At 43.7% G+C, this 22,182-nt stretch overlaps 1 protein-coding gene across 1 annotated transcript in view; it reads left to right on the forward strand.

Moving 5' to 3' along the window:
* The first annotated feature begins 2,410 nt into the window (after positions 1–2,410).
* SLC35F1 (solute carrier family 35 member F1) overlaps positions 2,411–22,182 on the forward strand; it is a 527,849-nt gene continuing 508,077 nt past the window's right edge. The window contains exon 1 of the mRNA XM_063917217.1: positions 2,411–3,070. Coding sequence (XP_063773287.1) covers positions 2,961–3,070 — 110 coding nt within the window. The 5' untranslated portion in view covers positions 2,411–2,960. The remainder of the gene's footprint in view (positions 3,071–22,182) is intronic.

Raw genomic sequence — 22,182 nt, forward strand, 5'->3', positions numbered from 1 at the left:
CAACTCTGTGCTTCGTTTTCCTGCTTACCTGGTTGTAAGTGTTATGGTTGGGTGTGCTGTTGCTTTCCCTGTTCCATGTTTGATTAGCATTGCTATCCTTCTATAGTTAGCATTGCTTTCCTCTGTTTTGGTTAGCTCTGCTATCTTCTTGTTGTGTGTTAGTTCGTTACCTCACCGCTTTATGTGTTATATCCTTCTCTCAAAGTATGTCCGTCTCCTCGGGCACAGTTTCCTAGACTGAGTCTGCTAGGAGGGGCATAGATGGGAGAAGCCAGCACACACTGAATGCTTTCTTAAAGTGCCAGGCTCCAGTGGACCCGATCTATATCCCATGGTAATCTAGACTTCCCCTGTATCCACTACAGACTACGAGAAAAGGAATTACCAGTGGGTATTAAATTCCTATTTTTTCTGGTCGAACAAATGCACCTTTTATTTGTTTGTCTTTATCAGTGCTCGTATATTAGAGTCATAGAACTGACATTTACAGTAAATGTCTAGGACCACAATATAACATACAGTTCACCTTGAGAAAAGAGGACAATTGTTACACTAATTAAGTATAATAAATCTGGCGCTCTTAAGTGCTGGTTTAGTAATAGCAGTTGTCTATAGGAATAGACAGTCCCTAAGAAAAGACAGGATAAATTCAATTTAAGAAAATAGTGCTTAATCTGAAAGTGATGTAGAAATATAAACAATGTATTTAACAACATATTAAATTTTTTTACAATTCCACACTAAAATGCACAAAAGTATCAATAGCCTGTTGCAACAGTATATGAACAGAACAGGCACTATTAGCACAGCTCATTGAATTCAGCTTGGGACTTATAAATTGTGGACAGTTCTTAGGGTAAAACAATTCACGGTCCTGGAAAAAAGTTATATTCCACCTGCAGGTGTAATTACCGGCTCTGCATTCTGATCCTCCAAATGGCTTGTTGATAGACTGATGATAAAGTCCTAGCCTCTGTTTTCAGCTACAATCCAGCTTGTACATGCGGCAACTCCCAATAACGGACCCACAATATCTGTTTTGTCTCCCAATGTGTTATCCAGTGCCCACATTGACAACACACTGGGAGACAAACAGCAGTAAATCAGCACATTAAAGGCAGTATGTGGCTGAGATCAGCGTTAATAGGTGGCAGGACTCCTCTATCAGTCCAGCACACACAAGGTCAGCCCTGCCTCCCTAAGGTAAGGGGCGGGTCCCTCAGGTAGTGGGGCCCACCCTGCTCTCTGCACTGGCCCAAATGGTCTATAACTTATTGCTGGTCTGGGCAGCAGTGGGCCCAATGGTAGTTCTACAGCTGGCCATACATCTAAAGATTTATTGTCAGATCTGGCTGCTTAGAACGCAAATCTGGTAATGGATGGGAGCAAATGACAATTGACCATTTGGTCCCAAACACTGGAAAACAGACAAAAATAGTCAATCAGACAAATCGGTTAAATCCATAGGAATTAACCAATTTTGTCTGAATTACCGTTTTTGTCATTTTCTGGCATTTTTGAGCAAATTGTCTATTACAATAAGGGCCAAATGTAATAGAGTGAAAGTTTCAGAAAGTGAGAGATTTGATAAGGTTTTTTTTTTAAAGTGGCACTCATTTATACTGCAAAACCAGGTTGATCTTGCTGTGTAAATGATTGCCACTTTAAAAAAAACTGCAAAACCTTACCAAAGCTCTCACCTTTTGAAACTTTCACTCTATTACATTTGGCCCTAAATCTTTAGGTGTATGGGCAGCTTACCTCTGCAACCAGCTCCTAACTCAGCCTGTATCATGGCAGTGAGGAGCAGATTAGATTGTATTTTTTTTACCTATGTCCATATCTCCCTATCGGCCATAATTATTGTCAATTTTTTACAAAAAGAATGTGAACATTTTCTAAATTATTTTTGTATCGCATGAATTTATAAAAGGGCTTTTGGAATTTTTTGTGCCCCTAGGAGCCGGCAGTGTGATCAGCTGTGTGTCCCCGATGAACAGGCAAGCTGATCTCTGTGAAAAAAATTCCATTGAGAATCGGGTCGATTTTATCACATCATCCTACCCCCAAAAATTTCCCGGAGAAAACACAACACTGCACAACGATATGTTAGGGTCGGAGTGAAAATAAAAGGTCTAAAGGGTGTTAAAGCTTTATGAATGACATGGGAGATGGTTCCCGGAGTGTAATGGTGATTTCAGCCTCCCATTGCCCATTGCCCGACTCCCTGTGAGAATCTACCCATAGAAGACAGCTACTGTGCAGCCCAGACAACTGGGTCTCCATAACTTATACAAGAAGCGTTGCTCAGCTTCCAGACAATAGAGAAGGTTGAAGTGCTGCTGTCCAGCGGGGAGAACTGCTGAAATACATACAGGTGCATGCGATGTACAGCAAATATGGAACTACAAGTCCCGGCATGCTGTAGGGGAGTTTTTGCTGCTGCTGCTGGTGGGTTAGACCACTCTTTTTAGCGCACTCTGGCGGTGTGCGTGGGGCTGGCATGTACAACGTGTGTGAGGGGAGCACAGCCCACCAGCATCGTATCCTTGCAGATCCAGCTGCACACCTCCCCAGCCGCTCACTGACTCCCAGCCACACAGACTGCTGCTGCTGTATACGGGTTATCTGGCAGCACTAGTTTCATGCGGATTACCCAGATCGCTGGAAAAGACCCTCACAGAGACCAGAGCCCTCTTCCTCTCCCCTCTGTGCTTGGATAGGGAATCTCTGTGCTCTGCTGAAGTGTGTGACTTGTCCGGGTGACGTTCCAGATCCTGTGGCCGCTGTAAATCCTGCCGTTCCCGGGGTGGCCACCTCTTGCACCTTCCCTGGCCACTGTCACCCTCGCCTTGCCCTAATCTGCTCCGCTGCGCCTCCGTGCAGTGTCCTGGGTTGTTGCTAGCTCCTCTCCCGCGGGAGGCAGAGGATGCGCCCTGCCCTCTGAGATTGGAACAGCGATGATGCCCGAGCAGCCAAACCATGTTGTGTCCACCATCGAGAACCTGCCAGCGGAGAGCATCTCCCCCACCCCCGGCCCTCTGCAGAGGATGAAGAAAGTGTTTAACAGGTGAGGGGCTGTAACTCATGATAAAGTTCTGGGGAGTATGTGTCATGTTATTTACACACATGTCTGTGCATATGTGACCTAGGATGCTGTTACATTTCAGAGAAGTGGAAGTTTCATGCCATACTGTGTAATATGATGCAGCCTAAAGCAGAGCCGGCCCTAACCAATATGATGCCCTAGGCAAAATTTTGGCTGGTGCCCCCTAGCACCACCGCTGGTTTCGCCTCTGACCTTGCACCTCTTTCCCAGCACCATCACCACTCACCCATAGCAGTCCTTATTTTGGTGTTTGTACCCCCTATATTTTAAATAGGAACAGTTTGCACATTTGGCCCAAAAAGGGGTGTGTTTTTGTTGGCAAGAGGCATGGCCCCACAATAGTAACACCAATTCCATTTACGCCACACAATACTGCAACTTTATTCACATTTGATCATGTGATAGTGTCCATAATTCATATTACATCCCACAGTAGTATCACTTTACCTTATAAACGTTACTCCTCACAGTAGAGCCCCTTATTCACATTACATCACACTGAATTGCTCCTTATTCACATTACACCACACCCTATTGCTCTTTATTCACATTAGATGACACAGTAGTGCCCTTTCTATACGCAACGCCACATAGTAGAGCACCTTATACACATAATGCCACACATTAGTAATGCATTTATACACATAATTCCACACAGTAATGCACCTTACACATATGAGACAAATTATTAATGTCCTTATAAACATAATGTGCCTTACACATTATGACAACCTTTATTAATGCCCTTTTACACATAATGTCCCTTACACATGTGCCGTACATTATTAATGCCCTTATACACATAATGACACACATAGTGCCCCCTACACATTTGCTGCACATTATTAGTGCCCCTATACACATAATGACACATACAGTAGTACCCTGTTACACATATGCCACACATTATTAATGCCCTTATACACATAATGACACACAGTGCCCCCTACACATATGTTGCACATTATTAATGCATTTTTACATGACACACATAATGCACCTTACACATATTCCAAACACTGCTGCACAACCAACCCACTCACATGCACACAGCACTCACACTGTGACCTCTGCCTCTGCTTGGATACAGATGTGTCCTCATAAATCTTGCCCCAATGCTAACGTTGGGCACCTTTTTTTATGAAAATGCATCCTATTTGCATTGCTATGTGGCTAGGATGCACAAGCAGCTTCTGATGATTAAAATGATATGCAGCATGCCTATATACTGTGTGAGACTGTGGCTGTATCTGCATATGAAATGCTACTCACAGAATATAGGCATGCCGCATATCATTTTAATCAGCAGAAGCTGCTGATGCCCATAGGCATATCAAATGCCCTAGGCAATTGCCTAGTTTGCCTATGGCCGGCTCTGGCCTAAAGACTGGATGCCTTTCTGATGGTGATGATGGCACAGGAGGCTGCTCATGTTTAGCAGGGATAAATCTGGAACACCCATTACATCTCTTCCGCAGTGGTGTTTCTGAAAATAAACATTTACAGCCTGCGATCTGTGTTTAATGTTTTTTCACATCTTTTGTGACATTAGCCATACATAGTAAACTAATCATTGACTTTTATCTTATTATGTTCACATTTATTACTTATGTGACCGTTATTATTGGTGTGGAGTATGAAATTGGCTTTTTTCAGATGGAATAGTAATGTACTTGCCTTTAGCAATGTGATGTGTTCTTGTCAGTCTCATGCTACCTGTGGAATAGTCATTTGATGTTGTGAGGAAATTCCTGGGCTCTCTACTAAAAGCCATGTTCTATTCATAGTAACAAATCAATAAGTGTTCATGTTTACACAGTCTCATACTTGTGGGGATGACATACTGTAATGAGAAATGGTCAGGTTTCCTGAAGTGAGGCTTGTACTAGTTTTATGTTCCTCAATTTAATTTGATGTGAAAGGTAATATACAATTTATATCTGATAACGGCAATTGTAGAAAAGTATGATATTGGTGTATTCAAACATAACATAGCAGTTACTAATAAAATCCATACTCTTTTAACTATTAAAATACACAGCTGTTGTTCCAACAAGCCCTCTGTTTTGAACAAAATATGTTGCTTTGAGGAACCTGTGCGATTGCATAATGTTATTATAGTCTTATTATGATAATTTTATTGTCATTTTAAAATCCTACCTGTCCGTTGCAATTTGAAATATAAGTTAAATAAACATCACAATACAAATTATTCACACAGTTTGCCATTTATATTTGTCATGCCTCTGTTTTTAAACGATTCTGTGCAAGGGGTAAATCTAATTTTCCTAATATATTTTCTAGCTTTGAATTTCTGTGTATTGTCTAAAGTAGTACACTTATGTTGTATTATTGTGTTTTGTACCCAGTTGCGTCTTATTCCCTATCCGGTTTCTTCATCTTCTGATCACAGTCGATTGACCTTTCAGTCCTGCATCTGAATTCATAGATCAGTGGTGGTCTGTCACATTTTCACAATGATAAATTAACTATTTACATGACCACAAAATCATGTCTCTTTACTGTGTTTTCTTGTTGAAAAAAATGCTTGTTTTACTCTGCTTGTGAGAATGCTTCCATAGGACAAAAATCTGAATACAATGCCGAAAATATTTGCTAATTACATTGTTCTCCCTGTTCATAATATGTATTCTATTTCTGTGTGATCAGTAGACAGAAGCATTGAGGAGGAGGGTTGGAGGTGTAATGATGTTGTTACTGTGGGGACTTTAGTGGTCGCAGGTCCGTTGCATGGTGATTAACACTGAAAGCTCTTTCCATTCTGAGTTGATGGTGATCTACTCCTTATATTGTATGGTCACAGACTGCGCTCAGTCTCCCACCCCCACTTCTCTCAGTGGCTTCTGCTCAGCTGAGGATGAGAATCTCTCTCTCTCTCTCTCTCTCTCTCGTACTAAGCAGAACTTCAGCTGAGTAGTGGCTGGTCAGACCCACTGGAGAAAAATAATCGTCAGATAAGGAAATGTTTTAGAAATTATGAAATGTATTAATTAGAGCTATAGTATTATTAAATAAAACTTTTAATAGTGTCATCCCACAGAATGTGAAACCATGGTACATTTCTTTATTTATTGTGATGATAAACAGTTATCATTGATACTGGAAAAGTGTGATCTTCCTTCTGGTTAACTTTATTTTTGACTCAAAACCTTGGATCCAGACAAAAAATGAATATCTCAAGTGCTGTGTATATTTTCTGAAAGTATGTATTTAAGGATTCAGTTTGGATGCACTGAAAAGGTACATTGTCATAGGCGTTTCTATGGGTTCAGTATGATTTACCAATAGATGGGATGCCGGCGGTTATAATACCGACAGAAGCATCCTGTCCATCAGAATCCCGACAGCCCCCTCTAAAGTCCCCTAACCCTCCTCTGCCCTATACCATAACCCTAACCCACCCTTGTGGGTGCCTAAATGTAACCCTCCTGGGTGGTGCATTACCCTAACCCTCCCTTCCCTGCTGCCTAAACCTAACCATCCACACTTGATGCCTAACCCTAATCTCCCCTTCCATGTACCTAACCCTCCCTCCCCGGTCCCTAACACTAACCTTCCCAGCCCTGCACCCTAACTCCCCTTCTCCTGCCTAAACCTAACCTCTCCCTCCCCTCCCCCCCCTGCGGCAGGGCACCAGCGCGTCCCGCTGTCAGGACAATAGGGATGCCGGTTGTCGGTATTGTGATGCCAGTATCCCATACGGATTCAGTATCTAGACGCCGGGATTGCGTCCTCCTTCAGAATCCCGGCGTCTGTATATCGACCGCCAGGATCCCATCCGTCGGGAAGCTACCAAAGAGGAGGGGGCCCGCAACGGATGGTGCACGTGGGCCCTCTCATCTCTTAAAATGCCCTGTATATTGTATTATCTATTTTCAGTGTATTCTGAATGAAACTGCAGTATCAAAACTAGTTGTATTCTGGGTATATTGTGTATTACAAAACACTTTGAACAGTCACATACATGACCCTTTGCACAGTATTTTTCCACTCAAGTTATATGGCTTACATTGCAAAATCCATTTTTATGAACAAAAGCAATTAATTTCAGCTTACTTAAAAACCAGAAGAATGAAGAATATATAATTCTCATGTATGTGACACTGTGGTTATGTATGTGACATAAGAAAGTGTATGTGACATTGTTGTTATTTTGTTTCTTTTCTTACTAGTGCAATGATTTTCTTTTCTGATATTGTCACTAGAGGTCACTAGTAGCAACTCCCTGGTTAAATCACACGAGGGAACTATAATAGCCTGCAAGATGCAGGTATCAGCATGATCACAGATCAGTGCTTTAAAGTGCCACTAATATAAATTCAAAACCTACCTGGTTCTGACTTCTAAATTATTGCTGCTTTAAAACATTGGGTCAACTCGTCGATGCCTGTGACTCAGACTATGGGCCCAATTCATATCTAATCGTTGTGCTGCATTTTTTGCTGCCCTGCGATCAGGAAGTCACCACCTACAGGGGGAGGGTAAAATCGCAGCCTGGCTGCAAAGGCAGTTGGCTCGCTGCCATGTTTCCAGTCGCAGTAGCCACGTGTGACATCTCACAGCCACCCCGAACCTACCCCCATTTCTAATGGCGACTCCCACAACATCGACTCAGTGCCCCCACAATGCCATGTGCAGTGGCGTTCGCATTAGTGAGATGCGATCGCATCTCACTGTGTGCGTACTTGCAGTATGGCTCCTGCGTGAGTGCACAAATTTGTCAGTATATGCGATTGCATTGCTGTTGCGATCAATACTGAATAAGGTCCTGTGTGCTACACAACAAGTATGTATAATAAATGAGGACTAGAGTGTTTTTAATATGGATTTGGAAATAGGGAGAGTAGTGCATGGCTGCTGGGGGACAAGGGGAGGCAGTGAGTGGCAGAATGTGACTGAAGGAGTCAGTGGGTGACAGAGAGTGACAGGGAGAGGCAGTGAGTGGCAGCAGGATGCAATAGGTGACAGGGAGAGGCTGTCAGAGAGTGAGAGGGAAAGGCAGTGGGTGACAGCAGGAAGCAGTGGGTGACAGGGAGAGGCAGAGGGTCAGGTTAGTGTGTAAACATGTTTTAATCTAAAAAAATAGAAAAAATAAAGACTAGTACTGGGGCTGAAGAAAGCCAACCAGTATGGACTCATCTTGAGCACCCCCCATCCTTCCCATGCTGCAAAACTTTTATACAACTGCTGCGGAGCTTGAAACCAACACAGGAGAGATCTGTGACTCTAAAGGAATGATATAATAAGGCTGGAGAGTCTTCAGGCATGTTTGCAGCAAATATTTAAAGGGAGAAAGACCTATAGTCTGGAGGGCTATGCACAGGCTCTATCATTACGAGTAATAATGAGAAGATATCAGTTTGGAAACCAGCCTTGAAAGGAAAAATTGAAAGGGCGGAATGCCCTAACCTACATATAATTGGGCTGGAGGTGCACCTGTAAGCATTGTACAGTATCTAGAGAAAGGAGAGAGGAAGATGACCATAAGACGGTCATCCGCCAAAGAAAGCTTACTTTGTGGCGCACTCTTTTGTAATTATTGATAAATTTGTAGTTATTAAGAAATTTAAAACTTAACATTTATTGATTATATTAAAATAATGTGGTCAAAATAAGACATAGACAACACAGATCGGTCAATTTTGACCTACAGTAGTTCAAAATTACTGTGTACACATATATAAATAATGTGCATGTGGCTATAATTCATTGTGGTATGCACATGGAGCTTCTGATAAGAGTTCCTCTAGAGTATAGCCACATATCTACCGAAACAATAGATAGTTGTAAAACAAGTAGTGAAATATAGTTTAAACAATTCGTCGGGTAGTTATAAACTTGATGAGACCTCTCTAAAAAATTGGTTGGATCTCATATTGAAAACATATCCCCGATTAGCGGCAATTGCCTGCTCAGCTAGTACACTTCCCTTTTATTGAGTGAACAGGAATGGGTGTCCTCTAAGAGGGTAGGAATGGTGAGTGTTGATTATATCAAAATGGGTAACAGCTACCAACAAATCTGCAATACTGAAGTTCACGGATGAGTCTAAATTCATCGCAGTTGGAATCTCGTTTGAAGGGTATTGATCCTACCAAAAACATGCCGTAATAAGCCTTGAAAAGCACACATTTCCATAATATCTTAAATATGATGTGACATCTTAGTCAATCAATAATTTACACAATATGTGTTCTAGTGATATAAACTGAATTGTGGAGGTTATCGGCTACTGATGTGCAATACTAAATGGATGACAACCTAGACATGCATTTCAGATTGGTGGATGTATGCGTACCATAATCATCATTACATAGGCGTGTGTTCTTCAAAAGATAGGGTTACCGATTACATAAATAACTGTAAAGTCACCACCAGAGTTGATTTTTAGAACACTGTGCTGTAATGATTATGACAGTGATGCATAGTTTTTCAGAGAGACCAAAGACTGTGATTTAGCATGGATATCACTGGGGGGGGGGGGAAATAAACGTGTCCCGGCACCAATAGGTCAGCTCCCCCTTTCTGCTGTCGTCCCATGTGCGATTTTGCAGTGAATGGGAACGATGAGAGTGTGGGTCACGCCTGATGTCGGGACGGAAGGAAGAAGTGCGAATTGCTTCTGCTGTCCCCTAAAAGGACTCCCCCTCCTCTGTTGAGTCGCCACAGTGCAGAGACAGCAGGAGACCTATCGTGGATGAGAGAGCCGTTCTGAGATGTAGAAGGAATAGGTGTGTGTCACTATTCCAGTGTGCACACTAGGTGCAAAGATCCGCTCACGTGACCAAACGTGGGGTCGGGTAGTCAATTCCACACCCCCGGGAACTATAGGCTATTGATGTGCATATATTATTATATAGGTAACAGCCTAGATACATATTTCAAATTCCTAAATGCATACATTTCATAATAATCGTCTCATATAAATAAGATCCTGAATGAGTCAAGTTGATGAATGCAACAGTTTCAAACAATCATCACCAAAGTAGATTCCTAGGACATAGTGTTGTAATATTTTTGACACAGTTAGAAAATTTCAGGTGATGCAGTTAAGGAGTTTAACAACTGTGTATTCAGATGATACAATAAGAGAGTTATAGACTATATATTCAGGTGATGCATAATTAATCAGAGGAAAGAAAGGGGCTGTAAACGTGCACAGGTGCCACTAAGGAAAAGTAAATGTATCCCGGCACCGTTAGGCCAATTCCCCTTTCTGCTGTCGTCCCATGTGCAATTTTGCAGTGAATGGGGGTGATGAGAGTTTGGGTCACGCCTGATGTCGGGACAGAAGGAAGAGGTGCGAGTTGCTTCTGCTGTCCCCAAAAGGGACTCCCCCTCCTCTGTTATGTAGCCACAGTGCAGAGGTGGCAAGAGACCTATTGTGGATGAGAGAGCCGCTCTGAAAAACAGAGAGAGCGGGTGTGTGTCACCATTCCTGTGTATACGCTGAGTACAGAGAGCCGCTGACGTGACCAGACGCCGGGTCGGGTTGAAAATTCCACATCACCGGAAACAGTGTACGTCTGGCGTGCCGATGACGTACGTTTCACAAAGAGGCTTGTTCACATCGGCAGGAAGCAGTGGGTGACAGGGAGAGGCGCTAGTTGACAGCAGGAGGCAATGGGTGATAGGGAGCGGCAAAAGGTGGCAGAAAGTGAGAGGGAAAGATAATGGGTCACAGGGAGAGACAGTGGGCGACAGCAGGAGGCAGTGGTGGCAGAAGCAGAGGGTCAGGTTAGTGTTTAAACACATTTTAAGAAAAAAAAAATAATAGAAAAAATAAAGACTAGTACAGTCAGTATGGAGCCCCCGTCCTTCCCCTTTTCCCTGTGCTGTGGAACTTTTATACATCTGCAGTGAGCTTGAAACCAGCACAGGAGAGATTGTGACTCTGAGGGAGGATATAAGGCAGTAGGTCACAGAGAGACGCAGTGGGTGATAGCAGGAGGTAGTGGTGGCAGGGAGAGGCAGAGGGTCAGGTTAGTGTGTAAACATGTTTTAATCTAAAAAAATAGAAAAAATAAAGACTAGTACTGGGGCTGAAGAAAGCCAACCAGTATGGACTCATCTTGAGCATCCCCCATCCTTCCCATGCTGCAAAACTTTTATACAACTGCTGCGGAGCTTGAAACCAACACAGGAGAGATCTGTGACTCTAAAGGAATGATATAATAAGGCTGGAGAGTCTTCAGGCATGTTTGCAGCAAAAGAAGAGAGGTCTGGCCGCTGATCACCTTACTGGGAGGAGACAGGCACCGCAATGTTACTGAGGAGATCATCGCTGCAAGTGTTATCAGTGAGGCTGTCCAACGGAGGTATGTTTAACCACTTAACTGACGATTTATTTCGCCAAAAACCGCTCCGAAATTGTCGGAGTGAATTAGGTGAAGAGCATGAATTTAACCCTATCCCAAATCATTTTAGTTAAAAAAAAGGTTTTTTTTTCCTTTTTCTAAAATATTTTTTTTTCAAACATCAAAACATCGATTGGAAACAACGCGGCCATCGGAAACATCGCGGCTTTCATTTTGAAAGCCGGGACAGCCTCCAGGTATGCAAAGGGGGGTCTGGGGGTAATTGTCTGCAGCCGCTGGAGGGGGGAAATCCTGTCGTGCTGACTGATCAGCACTGATCGGCAGCACGGCATTCAGTATGGGAGAGTGCAGGGAGGCAGAGGGACCTTCCGGTCCCTCTGACAGCAGAAGCGGAGGTAATGTTCCCTTCCCTGTCGCTGCTAACACTCTGTCTGACTGGTTGCATCCTGTACGACCAGGTCAGATAGAGCTCTTGCAGGCATGGTCGCATCTGATGCGACCATGCCGGGCAAAAGGTTAATGGCCACTGGCCCTTAGAATACTGGGGCCCCTGGGCAACTGCCCATTAAGCACGATGGAAGATACAGTCCTGTTTGTTAGTCCTTTGCTAGCCAATTTAGAATGTACAGTATAATTCACAGACTTCTATTTGTGTCACATACATGCAGTAAAAAAGGTACATGATGATGTGTATATATTCTCTGATAATGTTTATTGTGAAAACTATTATACTTAATAAAGCACAGTTTGGTCTGTGACCACTAAAATCGCATGCTTGGGGCCGCCCAGCACGTTTGGCACCGCCCTGCAATGCAATTGCAATTAATTTGCGATCTCAGCGCAAAAATCTCAAATGGAGGTTGACACCTACCTACGCAGCCTAGCTGCATAGACAGGCGCGCCGCCATCATGTTTCTGATCTCAGGAAATGCAGGCAATGTCTTCGGCCAGCCCCGGAAACAGCCATGACACACCTGCATTTCCTGCTCCACTCCCCCCCAATGGCATGTCACACCCCCCCCCCCCCCCAACCCCCCCGAATGCCTACCGCCTGTCATAATGGAAGGATGCGATAATAACACCGGTGCACATGCACTGCGGCTGCTGCACGTGCGCAGTGTTCTGAAAATTGCATGTTTGCAGTTTTTGGAACACTGTGATCAACTCTGAATAGCCCCCTATATCACCAGATTGACTAGCGTGTACGGCAGATGAGTAGATGCGACAAGCAATGTACAGGAGCGCACAATATGGATGATGTGTAAGATTTGTCATTCCAATCCCACACAAAATGATAAATCGTTAAAAAAATCTTCTACTGTGTACCCAGTTTAAGATTACCTTTATTACCAGTTATTATTACAGCGCTCACATATTCTGCAGCGCTTTACGGAGAATATTTGGCCATTCACATCAGTCCCTACCCACGTGGAGCTTACAGTCTATTTTCCTTAACACATGTACACGCACTTCCATTCACGCTAGGGTTAATTTTTGTTGGGAGCCAGTTAACCTACCAGTATATTTTTGGATTGTGGGTAGAAACCAGGATACCCCGAGGAAACCCATGTAAGTACGGGGAGAATATACAAACTCCACACAGTTGGTGGGACTTGGACCTATGACCTCAGTGCTGTGAGGCAGTAATGCTAACCATTACATCATCCGTACTGTATGTATGTATGTCACATACGTGACTATTGAATGTCTCATGATAGTAATTTTACATTTAAAGCTGCACTACCACCTAGGTAAAATACTTTTACTATTAAGCCTATATCCCTAACCAAAGCTACAAGGGATTTTCACTGGTCTAATCCTTTCCCACCGTCTAACAAGCAGAATGTAGAAGCACCTCAATAAAATATTTCACCTAGGTTCTAGATAAGCATCAAATAGTTCATGTTGAAAGATTAGTTGGTATACAGCAAACAATGATAAAATTCTTGGGCTTTTCATTCATAGCTGCTCCTTTTCCTGTAAAGCCAACATTCTCACTGATCCCGTTACCCCCAGCACTTCTGTATACTGTCATTAATGTTTATTACTCAGTTTACAAAAAGATTGTTACAGTGGAGGAGGCACGTAAAAAGATTGGTAAAATATTGTAAATGGTTAATGGCAAAATAATAGTGCATTTGCATACCTCCCAACTGTCCCGATTTTGTCAGGACAGTCCCAGTTTTAAATTTTTTTTTTTTTTGCAGTGTCCCACGGGTGGGGGTGGGGGGCAGTTAGGAGATCTCCCCTGTCACTCACTGCCCTGAGCAGAGCAGCAGAGAATAAATGCTGTGTGTATACGCATAGCATCTATTCACGGCAGAGGGGGACAGGGAGCGTTACCAGCAGCTCTCTGATCGCTGTTCATGCTACCATAATGATGAGAAGGGGGGTGGCTTGCGATCGCGGCACTTGCCGCGAGGCCACGCCCCCTATCCGATATGCCACTATAATGTACCTCCCTGGTCCACAGCAAAGTTGGGAGGTATGCATTTTTAGGAGTAACTTAACCTAGAAAATTAAAGAATACAGCATGAACTTTGTGCCATTATGAATTTATGTATGAGTGTGTACATGTAGTACTAGAACCACAGAAATAGTAGCAGAATAGGTATGGATGCCAAAGAAGTTAAGAGTTTTCTTTTTACACCTCCCTCCTGGCAAGGGGTCTCAGGAACCTTGGGCCAAATTCAGACTGAATCGCTGCAGCGGGAGCCCAGTGAGATGCTAACAGCATCTCTGGGCTGCGATCGCCTCTGCCTGATTGACAGGCAGAGGAGGTAGCGGGGCAGGAGGGGGTGTGCCAATGGCATTCTAACGCCGGTCACGGTCCGGACAATGCAGGTGTGTCCAGACCTTTGGGGGGAGGGCCGCAGCAGCAGCCGCTGCGAGTAGCAGCCTGCCAGCGCGCAGGAGCTGCGCTGGCAGGGAGCTACTTTCCAGGTGCAAAAGCATCGCCGCTGTGCGATGCTTTTGCACCTGTGTGTGGGGGTAGGGCCTGACATGTGGGGCGAGATAGCCCCGTGCTGAGCCGAGCCCCCCCCCCCCATGCCAGAATAAGTGATCGTAGATGTGTTAAATTCAGATCTGAATTAGGACCCTTACTGGGGTTTTTCAGTAATGAACATTTTCTCAGGGCCATACTCTATCTAACTCTTCTAACTATTCAAGACTTTTACAAAACCATGTGGTACTGTATGTAGATTTTCTCATTTTCATCCTCTGGTTCATCTCCAGTTTTGAATTAAGGGAGATAAGATGGAAAACATTATGAATTGTGAATGATGAACACAGTTTAAATGACATTGGGGGTAATTCCAAGATGATCGCAGCAGGAAATTTTTTAGCAGTTGGGCAAAACCACGTGCACTGCAGGGGGTGCAGATGTAACATTTGCAGAGAGAGTTAGATTTGGGTGGGTTATTTTGTTTCTGTGCAGGGTAAATACTGGCTGCTTTATTTTTACACTGCAATTTAGATTGCAGATTGAACTCACCACACCCAAATCTAACTCTCTCTGCACATGTTACATCTGCCCCCCCTGCAGTGCACATGGTTTTGCCCAACTGCTAAAAAAAATTCTTACTGCGATAAACTTAGAATTACCCCCCTTGGGTTAATAAATTCCATTATTTCATTATGTCCTTATTATTTCAGATTTTATTCAGTTGAAGGAAAGTAGATTTTTTTTTGTTTAATAACCAGACTAATGTTTTTTTCTGTCAGATTTGTGAGTTCTGATACAATACTTATCCGATTGCCACTGTGAAATGTTGTTTTTTTACACATTTCATCACTAGTTTGTGACTTCCTCTGTATGTTCTTTTTCAGAATTGTATGGTGCTACTAGAACATTGTATATTTAGAACTGCTGACGTTTTTGAAGCATAATGTAGCTTACGGATTGTTTGGCTGGCAAGTGACATTAGTTAGTATAATGGTTAATATCAATGGATGATGTGTATCATGGGCCTAATTCAGACCTGATCGCTCTTGTGCGAATTCGCACAGCGAGCGATTATCGATAGACTGCACACGTGTAAGCATCGTAATGCGTAGGCGAGAGGCCAAACTGTGAAAGAATCCTGCAATTTTTTCGAACGCTAGGCGTACGTAAGGTGATTGACAGGAAGCGGATGTTTGGGGGTGGTAACTGGCTGTTTTCTGGGAGTGTCAGGAAAAATGCAGGCGTGCCCAAGCGATTGCAGGGAGGGTGTGTGATGTCAGCTCCGGACCCGATCAGCCTGTTTGTATCACACTGTGGGGCAGATGTATTAACCTGGAGACGGCATAAGGAAGTGATAAACCAGTGATATGTGCAAGGTGATAAAGGCACCAGCCAATCAGCTCCAATATGTAAATTAACAGTTAGGATCTGATTGGCTGGTGCCTTTATCACCTTGCACATATCACTGGTTTATCACTTCCTTATGCCTTCTCCAGATTAATACATCTGCCCCTGTTAAGAGTAAGTCCTGGGCTATGCACAGACTGGAAAAATCATTAGATGGTGAGTGAGTTGTGAACGGATTTTCAGGTGTCCACTGTCTAGTGAAGTTTTTGCTCGGCGTATGCATGCATTCGTACACTTGCACGGGGCAAATTTTCACTCTCTATGGGCGGTGGCTATCTGATCGCAGACCTCTACAAAATCACAGAAGAGCGATCAGGTCTGAATTAGGCCCCATGTACTGTACCTGTGCCCTCTGTGCTCACACATCTCTAATCTTATGACTGGCATAGTATTCATGGAGGGCATAGTGTGTGCGTGCCTCTCCCATGTGTGGCGTTGTCATGCCTTCATAGGTGCCTATTCACCTGTGGTCTCATCTAGGTGTGGACATTTCCCTGTCTCTCTGGGCAGTTCTTGGCATATTTTAGTCACAGTGTACTGTGTTACTTTTGCATTGGAGTCTGCACTATATCTAAGGAATGCCCCTGGACCTGCTCATTGTAATATGATATAAAATTAACTGGAGGGCATTTTAATGTTACATAATATGAACTGGGGCACTTTAATGTGGCGTTATATGAAGTGGAGGCAGTATAGTGTGGCATAATATGACCTGGGGGCACTGTAAAATGGCATAATATGAACTGGGGACACTGTGAAGGGTATTAAGTTGTTTGAAAAGTAATTGGGGTGTCTGTTTTTTCCTATCTAAGAGACAGGGAAAAAAACAGACACCCAACCTACTTTTCACACAAATGAATTCCACCCTGTATGTCATAATAAGAATTAATGGTATTGTTATGCATAATGTGTCCTTGCAGCCATATAGTGCGACATAACGTAAACTGATGCACTACTATTGTTCATAAAATAAACTAGGACACTACTATGGAGCATCGACAACTGCTGCGGAGAGGTGTCTCTCTTGAAGCATTAGGACAGGAATGTTGCTGTGGGGCCCACAGAGATCTGGCTATGCCCCTGAATCTCAGGTCATATTGGTTTTTCCAGACTGGAATCTGAGAAGTAGTTCAGGATAGTACCATAGATACTGTATAGAGGCGTTCACCAGAACACATTCCTTTCTCCTTTGTCTTAATCTTTATCAACGTTAGCCGCTAAAGGCATGGCATCATTTAATAAAGTATTTGTAGTGCAATGAACCAAACAATCTTAAATGGATTGATAAAGAACTAACAGTACTGACATGAGACTCACTGGGGTAAATTTACTAAGGTCCCGATTTTGACCGAGATGCCGTTTTTTCATCAAAGTGTCATCTCGGTAATTTACTAAGCAATAATCACGGCAGTGATGAGGGCATTCGTAATTTTTTGGAAGTCCAACAAAACAATTACGAATGAATACACCATCGGTCAAAACGCGGCTGTTTAACTATGAATCTCGGTAATTTACTAAGAAGTGCAAAGCAAAAAAAAACCAAACACTGCCGTGAAAAATTACAACTCGTAAAAAAGTGCTTAAAAAAAACAGACCTGCTTTTTTTTACCGTGATTGTATAGGCATGCACGGATCCATGAGATCCGTGCATGTATATCAGTGGGAAGGGGTGGGAAAGTGATTATTTTCTCAAAAAAAATAGCGTGGGGTCCCCCCTCCTAAGCATATGGTTATGCTTAGGAGGGGGGACCCCACGCATTTTTTTGGGGGGATTTTACAGTGTTTAATAAAAAAAAAAAAAAAAAAAAATGAACCCCAGCACGGATCACACAGATCCGGCCGAGATTCATTGTAAAAAAGTCGGCAGTGTTTTGCTAATCACTGCCGTAAAAAACAGAAAAAAAAAAACGAATGACATCGACATCGGAAAACCCGAAAAGGCTAAATACGGCAGCTTAGTAAATTAGACGTAATCAATTCAAAAAGTTGCAATTTTACACTGTCGATGTCATTCGTGATTGAACTTTGACCTGAAACGGGAAAATACGAATCTTAGTAAATTTACCCCACTGTGACTGAAATCTTCACAGAAGATTTAAAGCTTCTAAAAGATAGTCTAAAGCCCAAGCTCAAGGGAACCTACAGTACTTTTTCCCCCCTCTATACAGATAATCTAGTTCATTGTTTAAAATACAGTTTACTTGCCTCCATTGGAACTTTGTAATGTAACTTCAGACTCTTTACACCCTTTAGTGAATATAAATAAAGGAAACTTGTGCTTTACAGTTAAAGCAGTCAATTCTCACTTAGAACTGTGTGTGCACACAGGTGCTTTGTTACTGCCACAACTTCTGTACAGTTATTGGTGCTTATTGCTCTTATTTATATAACTTCTCCTGCCCCCCAAATCCTAAAATAAACATGTTTCTGCATGATTATAGTATCACTGCTATATACCAAGAGTAACATAGATTACCGCAGTCAACAGTTTTTTTTTTTTTAAATGGGAACTGTGGTTCTCTCAGATTTTTCAAGCTCCCTGATAACTAATATCATTGTAGCCTATAGGCTACTTTTCTATCTTTACAAACTCAAACGATATTCGGATTTGTCTCTGGCAGCATAGACTTGTGATGCACGGGCCTATGGCTGTGTATTAGGCAATAAAAATAAAAGGGGCACATTACTATTTTGTCTTCACTGGAACAGCATTTTATTGGATCCACAATCCCGGTATATGCCCCTTAATAAATAGCCTTGAAAAAATATTCTGCAGTGATATGCAACGATAAGGAATGTTAATTATCAGGCCTGTAGCACTATTTTTAATTATTAGGCCCTTTACTTTGTTATATAACCCAGGGAACAGAAGAGAAGGCCAGTGGGAAAGTCAGCAGGCATACATAAGGTCTGGATCAGAGCATAGATTGAGACTGGTGTAATTCCTTCAAAATCAAATGTACTGGCAGAATCAGTACATACAATGAGTCATGTTACTGAGAGCTGAGGAACATGCACACATAAAGCAGCTAATGTGTGATCACATGGATGCAGCACCTTCACATAAATGGAGGCGGAACAGGAGGCAACCAATTAATGTTCATTCCCGCTACACCATAATAAATTGACCATGCATAATGAATTAGAAGAACCTGATTATTTTGCACTGCTTACATGTGCTGTCAGATATATTCCAGGCAATAAATATAGCTCACATTTTTTTTTTTTTTTATTAAATGCATGGATAATGAACGATTGCTAAAATACAAGCCATAGACATGTTAGGAATCAGATCAGTTTAGTTTGAGTGTGAGCATCAATTTTGTATGCCTCTGTGCTATAAACCATATCCTCTTCTGCGTTGGATTTGTTATATACTGATTTCAGACAGTAGATAAAGCAAAGGAAAATGATTCTCAGAGAAAAATTAAATTAAACAAGAAATTATGTAGCACCATCCATGAAATTCACTATACATGAATGCTGAACTGTCCTTAGGACAACGCTGCAGGCTGCAGAATGCACCTATATAATGTAAACACCTGAGAGTAGCTGTGCACTGTGGCTTCAGAATGATTCCACTTCAGAGTGCAGTATAACACATTAGGCTTCTTCTTTGCTGAGAATGTTTGCAGCTACCATTTTCAACATTATATGAATTCCTCCAAGACTATAATAGGGTGTTTGTTGAAGTCTCTGAGAGATACCCATTTATACTATAAAAGGAACATAGGCCACTAGTGATTAATGAACTGTCCAGCCTGAATGTGCTTTTCTTTGTAGCTCTGAAACAGGAAACACATCCAATATAGGACTTAAAGAGTCCTAACAAATGGATCTCAGCTGTACACTGACATGGTGACATGTGTCCTCAGTGTTTCCTGGTGCCTCTCCTGATTGCTTGAATGAAATCACTCAACTTATTTAGATGCCGACTAGACAGTCTTAGAATATGCATGTGTAATAACCAATTTAATTTTCTGTACCTATAATGTAGTACTAATTGAAGACCTCACGGTATCCGCTTTCCTCCATTACAGAAGTCACTTTGTTGCTGTTCGGTGCATAATCTGTGCAGAGGCGTAGCTAGGGTTTCCGAAGCCCAGGGCAAGATGGAAAATGGCGCCCGACCTCCCCCCCCCCCTCCCCCCCCCCCCCCCCCCCCAAAAAAAAACACAGAAAAAGAAGCATTTGCGCGCGCTGCAGGAAAATGGGTGTGGTCACACACCAGAAGGGGTGTGGCCACGCTCCAGAAGGGGTGTGGCCACTGAAAATGGCCCACAGTGCCAGATACATGCCCCACAGTGCCGGATACATTGCCCCACAGTGCCGGATACATTGCCCCACAGTGCCAGATACATTGCCCCACAGTGCCAGATACATTGCCCCACAGTGCCAGATACATTGCCCCACAGTGCCAGATACATTGCCCCACAGGGCCAGATACATTGCCCCACAGTGCCAGATACATTGCCCCACAGTGCCAGATACATTGCCCCACAGTGCCAGATACATTGCCCCACAGGGCCAGATACATTGCCCCACAGTGCCAGATACATTGCCCCCACAGTGCCAGATACATTGCCCCACAGTGCCAGATACATTGCCCCACTCACTGCCAGATACATTGCCCCACTCACTGCCAGATACATGCCCCACAGTGCCAGATACATGCCCCACAGTGCCAGTTATATGCCCCACAGTGCCAGGCCCCACTCAGTGCCAGTTACATTGCCCCACAGTGCCAGATCAATGCCAGATACATTGCCCCACAGTGCCAGTTACATTGCCCCACAGTGCCAGTCCACAGTGCCCCACAGTGCCAGTCCACAGTGCCAGTTATATGCCCCACAGTGCCAGTTATATGCCCCACAGTGCCAGTTATATGCCCCACAGTGCCAGGCCCACTCAGTGCCAGTTACATGCCCCACTCAGTGCCAGTTATATGCCCCACAGTGCCAGTTATATGCCCCACATTGCCAGGCCCCACAGTGCCAGTTATATGCCCCACAGTGCCAGTTATATGCACCACAGTGCCAGGCCCCACTGTGCCAGTTATATGCCCCACAGTGCCAGTTATATGCCCCACAGTGCCAGGCCCCACTGTGCCAGTTACATGCCCCACTGTGCCCCCCCCCCCCCCCCCCCCCGTCACTCACCGGCGCTAGTTGTGTATGTGAGGGGAGGAGAGCGCAGTGCCTCTCCTTCCCCTCACCGCTCCCGGTCTCCGGCGGCTGTCTGGCGCCGGTTCGTTAGCCAATCAGAGCTCGCGGACCGGCAGCCAATCTGGAGCCGGTCCGCAAGCTCTGATTGGCTAACGCCAGAGACCGGGCGGACACAGCAGCGCTGCTAGGGCTTCCAGCGGCGGTGAGGGGAGGGAGAGACGGTGCGCTCTCCTCCCCTCACATCTCGGGTTGACAGGGGCGAGTGGGACATGATGCCCTGGCCGGCGGCGGCGCCCCCCTCTCATGGGCCTGCCAAGGCGCCCAGGGCACGTGCCCCACTCGCCCTACCCTAGATACGCCTCTGAATCTGTGTAACTGGAAGTCTTCTCTTGTGATTGCCTTCATTTACAGTGTCATTCAACTCTTAAGGGCCCTATACACGGGAGAGATGCTGAGCGAACCACTCAGCACACATCTCTCCCCCAGCTCAGCACAGCGCGATGTGTGCTGAGCGAGGCGGGGGGCCGCTCATTTCACCCAGCGGGTGAAATGAGCGACGTGCTAGATTGAACCTGCATACAGGCCAATCTAGCACCGGCGATAGCGAAGCGCGGGGCCGTGCATCTCTATCGCTGTGGGGGGAGCACATGAGTGATCTGTGCTTAAAATCTAAGCAATCTAGTCAGATTGCTTAGATTTTAAGCATGGATCTCTCCGTGAGTACCCTCCTTTACGACTAGATTACATTTACAGGTTGAGTATCCCCTATCCAAAATTCAAAATCACACATTTTTGGTTCCCCTACTGAGATAATGACACATATACATATATATTATATTATATTATATTATATTATATTATATTATATATATCTATATATACACATAATATATAATATATATATATATATGTCATTATCTCAGTAGGGGACCCAAAAATGTGGGATTTTGAATTTTGCATAAGGGATACTCAGCCTCTATGGCAGTGTTTCCCAACCGCGGTCCTCAAGGCACACTAATGCTGCTTTCACATCGCAAAACCTGCTTTTGAAATGGTATTTGAAACGGTTCTTAAAACGGGTCTGAGCAGTTAAACCCCTTTCACATCTCATGTTGTAACCAGTAAATTACCATTTCATTCCCGTTTTGGTACCTTTCACACTGAACCCGTTTCACCCATAGAAAACAGTGGTTGTCATTATAAATGGACTTTTCT

This window comes from Pseudophryne corroboree, chromosome 4 (assembly GCF_028390025.1).
Source record: "Pseudophryne corroboree isolate aPseCor3 chromosome 4, aPseCor3.hap2, whole genome shotgun sequence".
NCBI lineage: Eukaryota > Metazoa > Chordata > Amphibia > Anura > Myobatrachidae > Pseudophryne > Pseudophryne corroboree.